The sequence below is a fragment of the Salvelinus alpinus genome, chromosome 10, assembly GCF_045679555.1.
Source record: "Salvelinus alpinus chromosome 10, SLU_Salpinus.1, whole genome shotgun sequence".
Classification (NCBI taxonomy): Eukaryota; Metazoa; Chordata; class Actinopteri; order Salmoniformes; family Salmonidae; genus Salvelinus; species Salvelinus alpinus.
The window spans coordinates 79,974,451-79,989,563 of NC_092095.1; the positions used below are offsets into that span (position 1 = coordinate 79,974,451).

General features: G+C 44.6%; 2 protein-coding genes across 2 annotated transcripts in view; both read right to left on the bottom strand.

Annotated features, from left to right (window-relative positions):
* Window positions 1–1,036, bottom strand: part of pou4f1 (POU class 4 homeobox 1) — a 2,013-nt gene extending 977 nt beyond the window's left edge. Inside the window, exons 1-2 of the mRNA XM_071330936.1 lie at window positions 689–1,036; window positions 1–202 (exon numbers count right to left, since the gene is read on the bottom strand). The exon at window positions 1–202 is cut by the window's left edge and continues 977 nt beyond it. Coding sequence (XP_071187037.1) covers window positions 1–202; window positions 689–811 — 325 coding nt within the window. The 5' untranslated portion in view covers window positions 812–1,036. The remainder of the gene's footprint in view (window positions 203–688) is intronic.
* Window positions 1,037–5,296: 4,260 nt separating this feature from the next.
* On the bottom strand, window positions 5,297–14,772 carry obi1 (ORC ubiquitin ligase 1). The gene is made up of 6 exons (XM_071330938.1): window positions 14,531–14,772; window positions 13,916–14,051; window positions 13,082–13,173; window positions 9,623–9,838; window positions 9,020–9,108; window positions 5,297–7,650 (listed from the first exon to the last, which is right to left on the bottom strand). Exons 1-6 carry the CDS (start codon window positions 14,600–14,602, stop codon window positions 5,955–5,957), a joined length of 2,301 nt encoding a protein of 766 aa, XP_071187039.1. The 5' UTR covers window positions 14,603–14,772; the 3' UTR covers window positions 5,297–5,954.
* Between the last annotated feature and the right edge of the window lie 341 nt (window positions 14,773–15,113).

Consider the following 15,113-nt stretch of genomic DNA (forward strand, 5'->3'; position numbering starts at 1 on the left):
GGTGGTGGTGGTGATGGTGGTGGTGGTGGGCCAGTGGTACCGTAGTGTTGGAAGAGCATGGCACGCTGTTCATGGTGTGGTAGGTGGCGTCCGGCTTGAAAGGGTGCGTCTTGCCCTGGGACACTGCGATGTCCACGGCAGCCAGAGCTTCGGCGCGGGCCAGGAGAGTCTCATCCAGGCTGGCGAATATGTTACTCTGCAGCTGCAATGAGACGAGATACGGAGAGAGGGAGGGCGAGAGAGCGAGAAGGGAGAGGAGGGAACAGAAACAAAGCAAAGTGGGGGAAAAAGAGAGAAAGAACGAGCACATGATGAATAAGTGGATATGTCAGCTGTGGGACTTCTGACAACACATAAAACACGAAGAATATTCCCTTTAGAAGACTGTCACCGAGTCATAATACCAAATAAATAAATAAATAAAAAGTCGGTAGCTTTTGTGTTCAGCGTGGCTTTCAAAAAGATCACAGGCGTGCGGGTGATTGCCGTGGAAAATACATGAAGAAGAAGAAACATTAAGGCGCACCGCAGTTGGCTTTGGCAGAATGTGCCTCCGAGCGTTCCTTCCGTATTATTGCGCTCGCGCAGTTACAGTAACATTAACACTTACAACATGCAGAAGCGCGGGCATAGAAAAAAGCATAGGAAAAGGGAAGACACAAAAGCAGAAGTTTTGGGTTTCATTTACCTGTGGAGCTTGCAGACAGGCTCTCCTTATTGCTTCCGAGCTGGAATGCAGAGTGGTGTATTTGTGTTCAGGTAAGCTCGGATGCATGGCGAAGTGTGGCTGTTTGCTATTCATTGACATCATCTTTGCGACTGCTTTTCTTTAAAGAGTAAGGGGCTAAAATTGACGCAATGGAAAGATGTAGTAGCCTAGTCATAGAAAGTGGTCCGGTAATGATGCAATACAGCCGGAGCAGCCTTGAGCACGAAGATCACACAGTCAGAGATGCCTGCAGTCTCCCAGGCCGACGCACTTATCTGCCGTCTACTGTTCCCACTGGCTGCCGAGAGGGATGAGAGAAGGGGCTCTTACACCTGAGTGTCTCAGATCTCGTCAAGCGGAGCTCAGTTTCTCTCGCGAGACATAGTGCGTGAACATTGCAGCCAGCCAGCCCTGTCAGATAACAAGCGAACAGCTTCAAGCAGTTAGTGGTTAACTGGAGAGGAGAAGAGACCGGCGCGGCGCGTGCGTTTTATTCAGGGCTCTCAGCCTCCAGCCACGAGACGGACACGCACGGGGTACGAACACCTGTAGCTCGAGCTTGGATGTTTTGTTCAATTTGAATGCCTGATATTTGGTTATTTATGCTTTCGTTCATAGGAATTCACATCCGTTTTTTTTGTTGTTGCAATATTCACTGTCATCTTTTTGGCAGACAACTGATTTAATTTGCTTCACAGCAGTGGCGGTTCAAGACCATGTCAACTGGGGGGGGGGGGGGGGGGGCAAGCTGGGGCCAGTTGTACTGTTAGAGGGGCCAGTTACATTAGACGTTATTGTCGTCATATCGTTTTCTTCACTGCATTGCAGGCATTAGCAGGCAAAAAAACATGTTCATAATCATTCAACAATTTATTTACATTTCCATTATAATTTTAATTTACATATTCAGTATCAGGTCACATCAACTGTATTCTCCGTTTTTTGTGGTTTTTTGTGTGCAAAAAGATCAGCAAATTCATCTAGACTCAAAGCCTTTGCCCTCCTTGACTCAATACTTAATACACCTAAATTGCTTAATCTGTCATCTGACATTGTGGACCTGAGGTACGAGTTGCCACTGTCTAATAATGGATGTAAAAAAAAAAAAAAGAACGATAGCAAAAAATGTGTTATGTAAAAATTATTTCATACTCCACATTTAGGGGGGCCACAAGGGGGTCCAAAATTGTTGTCACAGGGGCACTGGCCCCCCCTGCCCCCTCCAGAACCGCTAGTGCTTCACAGACATAATTTCAAAAATAAATTAAACAAAGGCTATTCTAAGTCATAGCCTACTGACGTACGTAAGACAATGCATTCTATTTTGATTCCTTTAAAAAATATTTCTTAAAAAGTAAAAACATTGCAACGTTGAAATGGAATTAAACGGTGATTATGACAATAAAATGGTGCGAGACCGGAAATGATATCATAGGCCTGTAGTCTAGTCATTACGCACATCAATTATTTCATGAAGTGTTGAAGTATTTTGTCCAAACGGCCCTGAATCAAGATTTTGTATTTGAAAGGAGACCACGACAGTCACTTAGTTTATTGAAATATTGAATTGATATGAGCAGAAGGGGAAGTCATTAGAGTAAGGTGATTATCAAACAATACAACACGGAATCGGAGTAATATTGAGCGTCGCCCTCGGGATTGCAACTCTCCTAAATGCAGAGAAAGAGAAAGAGAAAGAGAGAGAGGGGGGGGGGTCTGTCTGCACTCTGACTTCACCGGGCGAAATCGCCTAAATATTTCAATAGCAAATTATTGGTGCGTGAACAGTGCAGCCAGTTTAATTATAGCCAAAATGAATACTGATGCGTCAAATTCATATGAATTAATCTAAATTCATATCTATAGCCAAATAATTTACTCCAAACTAAATATGTTCTCAGCATTCAAGCGAAATAGAGGAAATCAAATTCCATTTTTTTTTTTTATGACCAGCTTTGAACTTCAGAAGTTACGTGTTTTGTCGCAGCACATCGAAGGTCTAAATCCAAAACAATGAATGACCACACGAGAATGTGTGCATGTAAAATGTCTCCCTACTTCCGGCCAACACTGTGCCCACGGTGCCCTGGTCTAACATTCACTATATAGGGATGAGGGTGGCTTTTCGGACGCACAGTATGAGCAGTTCATTTCCCGGATGTAATACCAATCGGTACACTGGCCTATACGTGTTATCCCGTTCGCTCATATTAACCCCTAGACGCCATGATCCCCCCCCCCCTCCCTCAACCTTTATCATTACCACCCGCCAGATGAACACTAAACAAATTGATTTAATATCCCCACCGTAACCTTGTACACAGTCGTTACCAAATTAAATGAATCCACAATGAATTAACACTTCATTTTATTCAAACGACTTACAGAAACGGTTGAGCCCAATAAAATTTTCATGCCGTGATTAGAGGTAGGCAATGAGGAATCTACACGAAAACCGTAAGATTTGCATAATAAATAAAGGAGTGTGACGCCACACTCGGAAGCTACGGGGGGGGGGCTCAGGGGGGTGGGAGGTCTTTGTAGGAGTGATGTGTTCTGGTCTGTTACTGTGAATTTACAGTTAGTTTCAGGGGATACAGACAGACAGAATGAGTTTTAGGGGACAGACAGGATGAGCTTTAGGGGACAGACAGACAGGATGAGCGTCGGGGGATACAGACAGACAGGATGAGCGTCGGGGGATACAGACAGACAGGATGAGCTTTAAGGGATAGACAGACAGACAGGATGAGCTTTAAGGGATAGACAGACAGACAGGATGAGCTTTAAGGGATAGACAGACAGACAGGATGAGCTTTAGGGGATACAGACAGACAGGATGAGCTTTAGGGGATACAGACAGACAGGATGAGCTTTAGGGGACAGACAGGGTGAGCTTCAGGAGATACAGACAGACAGGATGAGCTTTGGGGGATACAGACATGATGAGCTTTAGGGGACACAGACAGGATGAGCTTTAGGGGATACAGACAGACAGGATGAGCTTTAGGGGACAGACAGGGTGAGCTTCAGGAGATACAGACAGACAGGATGAGCTTTAGGGGATACAGACATGATGAGCTTTAGGGGACACAGACAGGATGAGCTTTAGGGGACACAGACAGGATGAGCTTTAGGGGATACAGACAGACAGGATGAGCTATAGGGGACAGACAGGGTGAGCTTTAGGGGACACAGACAGACAGGATGAGCTTTAGGGGACACAGACAGACAGGATGAGCTTCAGGGGATACAGACAGACAGGATGAGCTTCAGGAGATACAGACAGACAGGATGAGCTTCAGGGGATACAGACAGACAGGATGAGCTTTAGGGGATACAGACAGACAGGATGAGCTTTAGGGGATACAGACAGACAGGATGAGCTTCAGGAGATACAGAGACAGGATGAGCTTTAGGGGATACAGACAGACAGGATGAGCTTCAGGAGATACAGACAGACAGGATGAGCTTTAGGGGACAGACAGGATGAGCTTCAGGAGATACAGACAGACACGATGAGCTTTAGGGGATACAGACAGACACGATGAGCTTTAGGGGATACAGACAGACAGGATGAGTTTTAGGGGATACAGACAGGATGAGTTTTAGGGGATACAGACAGGATGAGTTTTAGGGGATACGTGGGATATGATGAGTATTAGCTAGATAACGTCAACAGTGAAGAGGCGACTGGAGAGAGGAACTCTGCCTAGAAGGCCAGCATCCCGGAGTCGCCTCTTCACTGTTGACGTTGAAACTGGTGTTTTGCGGGTACTATTTAATGAAGCTGCCAGTTGAGGACTTGTGAGGCGTCTGTTTCTCAAACTAGACACTAATGTACTTGTCCTCTTGCTCAGTTGTGCACCGGGGCCTCCCACTTCTCTTTCTATTCTGGTTAGAGACAGTTTGTACTGTTCTGTGAAGCGAGTAGTACACAGCGTTGAACGAGATCTTCAGTTTCTTGGCAATTTCTCACATGGAATAACCTTAATTTCTCAGAACAAGAATAGACTGATGAGTTTCAGAAGAAAGTTCGTTGTTTCTGGCCATTTTAAACCAGTAATCGAACCCACAAATGCTGATGCTCCAGATACTCAACTAGTCTAAAGAATTTCAGTTTTATTGCTTCTTTAAATCAGAACAACAGTTTTCAGTCATGCTAACATAATTGCAAAAGGGTTTTCTAATGATCAATTAGCCTTTTAAACTGATCAACTTAGATTAGCAAACACAACATACCATTGGAACACAGGAGGGATGGTTGCTGATAATGGGCCTCTGTAGATATTCTATAAAAAAAATCTGCCGTTTCCAGCTACAATAGTCATTTACAACATTAACAATGTCTACACTATTTCTGATCAATTTGATGTTCCTTTTAGTTAATGGACAAAAAAAAAGGACATTTCAAAGAGACCCCAAACTTTTGAACGGTAGTGTAGCTAGATAACATGGATAGTTCCAACAGTGTATAATTGGTACATTGGTGACACTGATTCTCAAAACAGCGAGTATTTTTTTTATAACACCATCAAATTAAGTTTTGTTTGTTGCAATAATTGGTCTACAAATGCCACACAAAAGTTACTGAAAATAACAGTTTTATTTTCAGGAATAATTTGATGCCATTACACACATACACACATACGCATTAGCAACAGTTTGAAAGCGGTTAGCATTAGCAACAGTTTGAAAGAAGCGGTTAGCATTAGCAACAGCTTGAATGAAGCAGTTAGCATTAGCAACAGTTTGAATGAAGCAGTTAGCATTAGCAACAGTTTGAAAGAAGCCGTTAGCATTAGCAACAGTTTGAAAGAAGCAGTTAGCATTAGCAACAGCTTGAAAGAAGCGGTTAGCATTAGCAACAGCTTGAAAGAAGCAGTTACCATTAGCAACAGTTTTGAAAGAAGCGGTTAGCATTAGCAACAGTTTTGAAAGAAGCGGTTAGCATTAGTTAGCACAAGACTGCAATCATTATGCCAAATGGTACCCTTATATTCCTCACATAATGAACTACTGTTGACCAGGGCCCAGTAGGACTCCGGTCTAAAGTAGTGCACTATATAGAGAATAACATGACACACAGTAAAGAAGAGAGCCTGGGTCCCAGATTCTGCCAGGGCATCGCATCACACAGTTCCATAAAGAGCTGGCTAGAGATCAGAAACAGACTGGCGCCCGGGCTAGTTTACAGTGACGTGGGCGCAGGGGGGGGGTGGGGGCATGTTAACTCCGTCACAAATCACATAAACTTAGAATGTTTGGAAGGACTGCCGATGTTAAAAGGACTGTGAGACTTCCGTTTGGTCGCCTGACTAGGAGTCACCGTGCTCTTCTCTCTCACAGCGTCTCCTCCAGGTCTATCTGCTGAGCAGCAGCCAGGAGAGATGTCATGGTCCTCGTGGTGGTGGTGGTTGGCTGAGGCCTCCCAGGCCGACGCCCTTCCCGGTCCCGTCTGGGTCTCTGTTAAGGGGTCAAACAGCAGGTCGAAGGACAGTTCGTCAGTCTGAGAGGGGTCAGAGACGTGTCCCTGTTCTCTAGCGGGCCCCGTAGAGTCTAGAAAACTGTGGTCGCCGCTGCCAGCGTCTCTCCCAGAGGAGGATCCAGACCCGGTTCCCGTCGTCGTGGATACGGGCGCTAGAGAAGCTGCCTGAGTCTCGGACACTGTCACCGGAGTGGAAGAGGTTCCCTTTATCCTGCACGCCAAGTCGAAACCCCCAGCCTCGGTCTGTCCACGTCGCTCCTGCTCAGAGTCAGGATCCAGGAAGAGTTCAGAGCAGCCCTCCACCTCAGGTACCAGGGTCACATCCAGTCTAAGGTCAAGGGTCAAGTCCGGTGTGTCGGCAGAAGTCAGGGAGGAAGCCAGGGACAGGTGTGACCCCGAGGACAGGTGTGACCCCGCCGAGCTGCAGCTCTCTGGCCCCTCCAGCATCATAGAGTCCAGCTCGGAGATCTTATCCAGGTAGGCAGCGTCCATGGACGCTTCGCTGGACATGGGGTCCGTCTCGTCCTCTGTCAGATTCTGGGACGTGGTGGCTCCTCCCGCGGTTTGGTTTCTCTCGCTGTGCCCCGACCCCGAAGACGTGTCGAGCTGCTCCTCCTCCTCCACTCCATTGTGATTGGGCGACGTCACGGAGGTCACAGAGGTTATATCAGAAGCCTTGTGGCTCTGCCAGGCTGCAGCCCAGAACGGCTCGGTGGCGACGGAGAGTCCTGACTTGGCTACGTTACTGGAAGACACACTGTTGGATAACCGCGTAGTGAGACTGGACCGTTTAGTTGCTACAGTGGAGGCACTACTGCTACTGCTGGATGTTATACTGTCCTCAAAACTGAGTCTCCTTAGATGAGTCACAGCCTTATAGCCAAGCTTCTTGTCTTCGCCGACACTGGGACTCTTCAGACTGAGGGAGCGGAAGGCAGAGGAGGGAGTGGAGAACAGGAAGAGGTCAGAGGGAACGACGGCGTCGATACTATCGGTTTCTATCGAGTCTTTGTGTCCAGCGAGCGTCACACCGAAACCTCTCCGGTGGTCCCGGAACGTCTCAGAGCCGGCGGCGTTGAGCTCCATGGCGTTAGAGGTTGCCAGGAGGTAGTTGTGGTGGGCGGACAGCGTCTTGGATTCTCCCTCCAGACTGGCGCAGATGGAGGCCTTCTCCATGTCACTCAGACTCCTCGTCATGCCACCGATCCTCTGGTAGTGGACCCTGGTCGCGGCTTCACCCTCCCCAGAGGAGGTGCTCTCTGGACGGGCATCTGTGTGGCCCTGGGGTGGCTCTCTGGGGTTTCTCGGGAGCCCCTCCGCTCCCCCTCCACCCCGGGCCTCCAGTTCTTCTATGTACTGGTCACTGCGTTCCAGAGCTTTCTTCAGGTGGTCCACATCTCGTTCGTACTGATGAATCTTAGCTTCCAACGCCGCTACCGTGTACCGGCCAAACCTGAGGGGCGGTTCACAGCAGAAAGATGAGAGTTAGAATTGAATTTGAGAGCATATAAAGATATATTTTTTTTTGGGGGGGGGGGTAAAAACAATACATATAAATCAAAACTATATGTTCTATGTGCATTTGACCCCAGATACTAACACTGGAACGTATTAGTTGAAACACTTATTTTCAACAGAGGTCCTGAGGTACAGAATGTTACCATGAAGAACACCAAAAGGGAGGCACGGTGCATTGAGGCAACAGGGAGCGCAAATAGTTGATCACATCAATGTGATTCCAGGATGGATATTAGTTCATCTCACCACTGATAAACAGTCAGAAATACGTAGAACCTGTATCCGTAGACAGACACATACAAAATGGATTCCGGATCAAATATTTTAAATCTTTGACCAAAAACAAATTTATTTTGAGAACCTGAATAAAAATAAGTAGATTAGTCATCGCTTTTTTTTAAACCAGAACATTCCACCCAGTCGTCCATTACCATCCCAGTTGAAACCACTCCAGAACATTCTACCCAGTCGTCCATTACCATCCCAGTTGAAACCACTCCAGAACATTCCACCCAGTCGTCCATTACCATCCCAGTTGAAACCACTCCAGAACATTCTACCCAGTCGTCCATTACCATCCCAGTCGAAACCACTCCAGAACATTCTACCCAGTCGCCCATTACCATCCCAGTCGAAACCACTCCAGAACATTCCACCCAGTCGTCCATTACCATCCCAGTTGAAACCACTCCAGAACATTCCACCCAGTCGTCCATTACCATCCCAGTTGAAACCACTCCAGAACATTCTACCCAGTCGTCCATTACCATCCCAGTTGAAACCACTCCAGAACATTCCACCCAGTCGTCCATTACCATCCCAGTTGAAACCACTCCAGAACATTCTACCCAGTCGTCCATTACCATCCCAGTCGAAACCACTCCAGAACATTCTACCCAGTCGCCCATTACCATCCCAGTCGAAACCACTCCAGAACATTCCACCCAGTCGTCCATTACCATCCCAGTTGAAACCACTCCAGAACATTCCACACAGTCGTCCATTACCATCCCAGTCGAAACCACTCCAGAACATTCCACCCAGTCGTCCATTACCATCCCAGTTGAAACCACTCCAGAACATTCCACCCAGTCGTCCATTACCACTCCAGAACATTCTACCCAAGTCGTCCATTACCATCCCAGTTGAAACCACTCCAGAACATTCCACCCAGTCGTCCATTCCCATCCCAGTTGAAACCACTCCAGAACATTCCACCCAGTCGTCCATTACCATCCCAGTTGAAACCACTCCGGAACATTCCATAATACACACAACAGTAAAACATAAAGACTAGTACGTACTTCTGAGGAGATCTACTGGCGACCTCGGCTTTCAACCTCACGTTCTCCTGAACCAGGTCAATAGTCTGACACCGCAACGTCTTGTTAGCCTTGAGCAGAGAAAAACACAACTTATTATTTCATATAAATATATTCTATTACATTCTGGAACTGCATATACACTGCTCAAAAAAATAAAGGGAACACTAAAATAACACATCCTAGATCTGAATGATTTCACAGACGTGTGATTGACTTGGAGTTACATTGTGTTGTTTAAGTGTTCCCTTTATTTTTTTGAGCAGTGTATATATATTCTATTACATTCTGGAACCGCACAAATTTCAGACATTATTTGTCAGTTACTTTGTGTATTGTCATCTTTGTATGTGTGTATGTGACATTGATCTGATGATACCACAGTGACGAAACTGTTACTTCCTGTGTCTAATTGACACTTTAAACGACCCCAATTACGTTGATTTAATTGACACACATTCCAATGATGGTTTCCGTTGTTTTTTGGTGCAGTGCGCACCGCGTACAAGGAACATAAAAAGGATTCATCGTAACGAGTTAGGTGCGATTAGCTTCCTCCGTCGACGGATCCTATTCGTTAAATACCTCTTTCAGTTTCTCCACGTCCAGTTTGATCCGGCTGTAGCCATCTGTAGCTGCTCTCAGCTTGTTGCTCCACTCCTCCACAACACCGGGGTCCAGGTCTTCTCTCTGGCTGGCTGTTATAGTACAGGGATCTAGTACCGTCTTCAGCTGGGACTCCAGGCTCTGGTTCTTGTTCCTCAGCTCTTCGTTCTCTTTGAGGAGACCTTCCATTTCATCCTGAATGATAAAAAAGACAAGATGTCCCACCATAGAATTACATATAGAAGTCACATAGTGATTCAGAGGATCTCTGCGACGTAACGAGAGGATCTCTGCGACGTAACGAGAGGATCTCTGCGACGTAACGAGAGGATCTCTGCGACGTAACGAGAGGATCTCTGCGACGTAACGAGAGGATCTCTGCGACGTAACGAGAGGATCTCTGCGACGTAACGAGAGGATCTCTGCGACGTAACGAGAGGATCTCTGCGACGTAACGAGAGGATCTCTGTGACGTAACGAGAGGATCTCTGTGACGTAACGAGAGGATCTCTGTGACGTAACGAGAGGATCTCTGTGACGTAACGAGAGGATCTCTCTGATGTAATAAGAGGATCTCTGATGTAATAAGAGGATCTCTGTGATGTAACGAGAGGATCTCTGATGTAATAAGAGGATCTCTGATGTAATAAGAGGATCTCTGATGTAATAAGAGGATCTCTGATGTAATAAGAGGATCTCTGATGTAATAAGAGGATCTCTGATGTAATAAGAGGATCTCTGATGTAATAAGAGGATCTCTGATGTAATAAGAGGATCTCTGATGTAATAAGAGGATCTCTGACGTAGGCTAGGGGTTCTCAAACTTGGGGCCACTGAATTATTCAGAATTTGTAAATATAACTAACATATTTAAATTAATTTTGTCCAAAGTATACGTGGAATAAGTGTAATGGCAAAATGTGTTGAATTGCAGGATATTAGAATTAAAGCTTCAACAACAAAATCTCTCTGCCCCATGATGAAATGTGTTGAATTGCAGGATATTAGCATTAAAGCTTCAACAACTAAATCTCTCTGCCCCATGATGAAATGTGTTGAATTGCAGGATATTAGCTAGAAAATTCTCTCTCCATTGCCAAGAGGTGGGCCATTAAAATGTTAACGGACGAATCAGGGCTCGAGCCTTGGTTCGTCCAGTCATACAACGCCAAAGTCATAGTAAAACTCCTTGTATGCTATTTTTTATCTCACTTGAGTTTAAAAAGGGGGCCCCAGATGAATGTTTCATCACAAAAGGGGGCCCCAGATGAATGTTTTATCACAAAAGGGGGCCCCAGCCCCAAAAAGAGAAACCCTGATGTAGGCTACAAGGTGCTTTCAGAAAGTACTGTGGCCCCTTGTCTTTCTCCACATCTTGTTACGTTACAGCCTTATTCTATAATAGATTAAATAGTTATTTTACCTCATCAATCTACACACAATACCCCATACTGACATTTTTTTTATTAATTTTTTTATTTCACCTTTATTTAACCAGGTAGGCTAGTTGAGAACAAGTTCTCATTTGCAACTGCGACCTGGCCAAGATAAAGCATAGCAGTGTGAACAGACAACACAGAGTTACACATGGAGTAAACAATAAACAAGTCAATAACATGGTAGAAAAAAAAGAGAATCTATATACAATGTGTGCAAAAGGCATGAGGTAGGCAATAAATCGAATAATTACAATTTAGCAGATTAACACTGGAGTGATAAATCATCAGATGATCATGTGCAAGAAGAGATACTGGTGTGCAAAAGAGCAGAAAAGTAAATAAATAAAAGCAGTATGGGGGGTGAGGTAGGTAAATTGGGTGGGTAGTTTACAGATGGACTATGTACATCACAATACCCCATACTGACATCACAATACCCCATACTGACATCACAATACCCCATAATGACATCACAATACCCCATAATGACATCACAATATCCCATAACGACAAAACAACGTTTTTAGAAATGTTTGTAAATGTATTAAAAAACAACGACTTGAAACATCACATTTACACAAGTATTCAGACCCTTTACTCAGTACCTTTGGCAGTGATTACAGCCTTCTTGAGTATGACGCTACAAGCTTTGCACACCTGTATTTGGGGAGTTTCTCCCATTCTTCTCTGCAAATCCTCTCAAGCTCTGTCAGGATGGGTGGGGAGCGCCGCTGCACAGCTATTTTCAGGTCTCTCCAGAGATGTCCGATCGGGGTCAAGTCCGGGCTCCGGCTGGGCCACTCAAGGACATTTAGAGACTTGTCCCGAAGCCACTCCTGCATTGTCTTTGCTGTGTGCTTAGGGTCGTTGTCCTGTTGGAAGGTGAACCTTCGCCCCCAGTCTAAGGACCTGAGCACTATGGAGCAGGTTTTCATCAAGGATCTCTCTGTACTTTGTCCCGTTCATCTCTCCCTCAATCCTGACTAGTCACCCAGTCCCTGCTGCTGAAAAACATCCCCACAGCATGATGCTGCCACCACCATGCTTCACCGTAGGGATGGTATTGGCCAGGTGATGAGCAGTGCTTGGTACCCTTCCCCAGATGTGTGCCTGGACACAATCCTGTCTCCGAGTGCTACGGACAATTCCTTCGATCTCATGGCTTGGTTTTTGCTCTAACATGCACTGTGAACTGTGGGACCTTATATAGACAGGTGTGTGCTTTTCCAAATCATGTCCAATCTTATTGAATTTACCACAGGTGGACTCCAATCAAGTTGTAGAAACATCTCAAGGATGATCAATGGAAACAGGATGAACATGAGCTCAATGTTGAGTCTCATAGGGTCTGAAAACTTATGTAAATAAGGTTATTTTTTTGTTGATAAATTTGCAAACATTTCTAAAAAACCTGTTTTCGCTTTGTCATTATGGGGTATTGTGATGTCATTATGGGGTATTATATGTAGATTGATGAGGGAAACATCAATTTAAACCATTTTAGAATAAGTCTGTAACGTAACAAAATGTGGAAAAAGTCAAGGGGTCTGAATACTTTCCGAACGCCAAACTGCTAGAGGGGGAAACAGGTAAAGGAGACAGACGACAGTACAAACAGACAGACGACAGTACAAACAGACAGACGACAGTACAAACAGACAGTACAAACAGACAGACGACAGTACAAACAGACAGTACAAACAAACAGACGACAGTACAAACAGACGACAGTACAAACAGACAGACGACAGTACAAACAGACAGTACAAACAGACAGACGACAGTACAAACAGACAGTACAAACAAACAGACGACAGTACAAACAGACGACAGTACAAACAGACAGACGACAGTACAAACAGACAGTACAAACAAACAGACGACAGTACAAACAGACGACAGTACAAACAGACAGACGACAGTACAAACAGACAGTACAAACAAACAGACGACAGTATTAAACGGACGACAGTATAAACGGGCAGCATATTTATCTTACTTCATATTCTCTCAACAGAAGCTCTCCCCTGGTCTTTCGGAGGTGTTTCTTCACAGAATAGCTCTCGCTGGACTCGCTCTCATTTGTCCCTCCTAAAAGAACATAAAAAAGGACCACCGTAGGGAATCAATTCACGAACAAAGAATTGGAACTCGTTGACATATTATGCAGAGATAACCTGGATGACGTATTATGCAGAGATAACCTGGATGACATATTATGCAAAGATAACCTGGATGACATATTATGCAGAGATAACCCGGTTGACATATTATGCAGAGATAACCCGGTTGACATATTATGCAGAGATAACCCGGTTGACATATTATGCAGAGATAACCTGGATGACATATTATGCAGAGATAACCTGGATGACATATTATGCAGAGATAACCCGGTTGACATATTATGCAGAGATAACCTGGATGACATATTATGCAGAGATAACCTGGATGACATATTATGCAGAGATAACCCGGTTGACATATTATGCAGCGATAACCCGGTTGACATATTATGCAGAGATAACCAGGTTGACATATTATGCAGAGATAACCCGGTCGACATATTATGCAGAGATAACCTGGTTGACATATTATGCAGAGATAACCTGGTTGACATTATGTAGAGATAGCCTGGTTGACATATTTTGCAGCGATAACCCGGTTGACATATGCAGAGATAACCCGGTTGACATATTATGCAGAGATAACCAGGTTGACATATTATGCAGAGATAACCCGGTTGACATATTATGCAGATAACCTGGTTGACATTATGTAGAGATAACCTGGTTGACATATTATGCAGTAGCTGTTAGGCCATTACTCGTACCTATAATTTCTCTGCACGGGTTCTCTGAGGTGATGGGAACTCGGCATGAAGGACATTGACTAGCCTTCTTCAACCAAATGTCCATGCAGCAAGAACAGAACACGTGGTTATTGGCACAGATGACGGGATGGCGGACCTGCCGATAGCAATGTTAATAAAAAGAAAGAATCGTTATTTTAATGATCGATTGCAATACAACTATCCGTGCATTGTAGGCACTGAGCTATTGTGAGATGAATCAAGAATAGTTCAACTATAGCTAATATTTGTCATTGCAAAGCCTTCCTACTAAATTGTAACCAAGATGCTAGCTAACTAAGCTAACAACACATGACATGATCTGCAGCTGCAAACAAGAATTGGTCGATGTAATTAGTCAACAAATGTGTAGCTAACTAGCCATTCACGGGCAAATATGAGTAGCTAATCGTTACAAGGTTCAAAATGTACATCACTTGCTAAACGAATATTTACTAGGCAAGGAAGCTAACGTTATCGAAGTTGGCTAATCAACAGCTAACTAGCTTAGCTAGCATTTCTGTCTACGTAAATGGTTGCATTGGCTAAACACGTTGTTCCAAAACGAAATACACAACAAAATATAAACTGAATTACCTTTCCAAGGCAGATCTGGCATGATATGGGTAAAGTTAGAGAAAGAGTCACGTTTTGAAAGTTGTTTGCCATTGTTTTGTTCAAGAGTTTCGGCGAGAAACTACAACAAAAAAAACCCTCCTCCGACAAAAAAGCACCGCCTTCAAAACCACATGACTACGGAAAGCCAAATGGTAGAAAATGCATCGCTACTCTGCTTTGCGTTTCAAAGACAGCCAAACGACATCACAGTTCAGGACCATAGACAGCACCTGGAAGAAAACCTGTGCCTTTCAACCTCAGACAGGACAGACATGGGGATATTGGTTTTTCATTAACATTTTCAACTTTTTATATATATTTTTAAATCTATTTCGACTCTCCAGTCCAAAAAATCAGGTAAAACTTCTCTCAAATCCAACTCCCCAGAAATTGCAGTCTATACCCGTCAAACTCAACTCTGGACCTTGAAGCCAGATCCACTGCGTTTTTTCATTTGTTCCCCTCTAATCAGGGACTGATTTAGACCTGGGACACCAGGTGGGTGATTCCCCTCTAATCAGGGACTGGTTTAGACCTGGGACACCAGGTAGGTGATTCCCTT

Coding starts and splice junctions, on each gene's coding strand:
- obi1 (XM_071330938.1), bottom strand. CDS start 14,602: ATGGCAAACAACTTTCAAAACGTGACTCTTTCTCTAACTTTACCCATA. Junction 9,839..13,081: donor TTCTGTTGAGAGAATATGAA/GTAAGATAAATA, acceptor TTTATCATTCAG/GATGAAATGGAAGGTCTCCT. Junction 7,651..9,019: donor GCCAGTAGATCTCCTCAGAA/GTACGTACTAGT, acceptor ACCGCCCCTCAG/GTTTGGCCGGTACACGGTAG.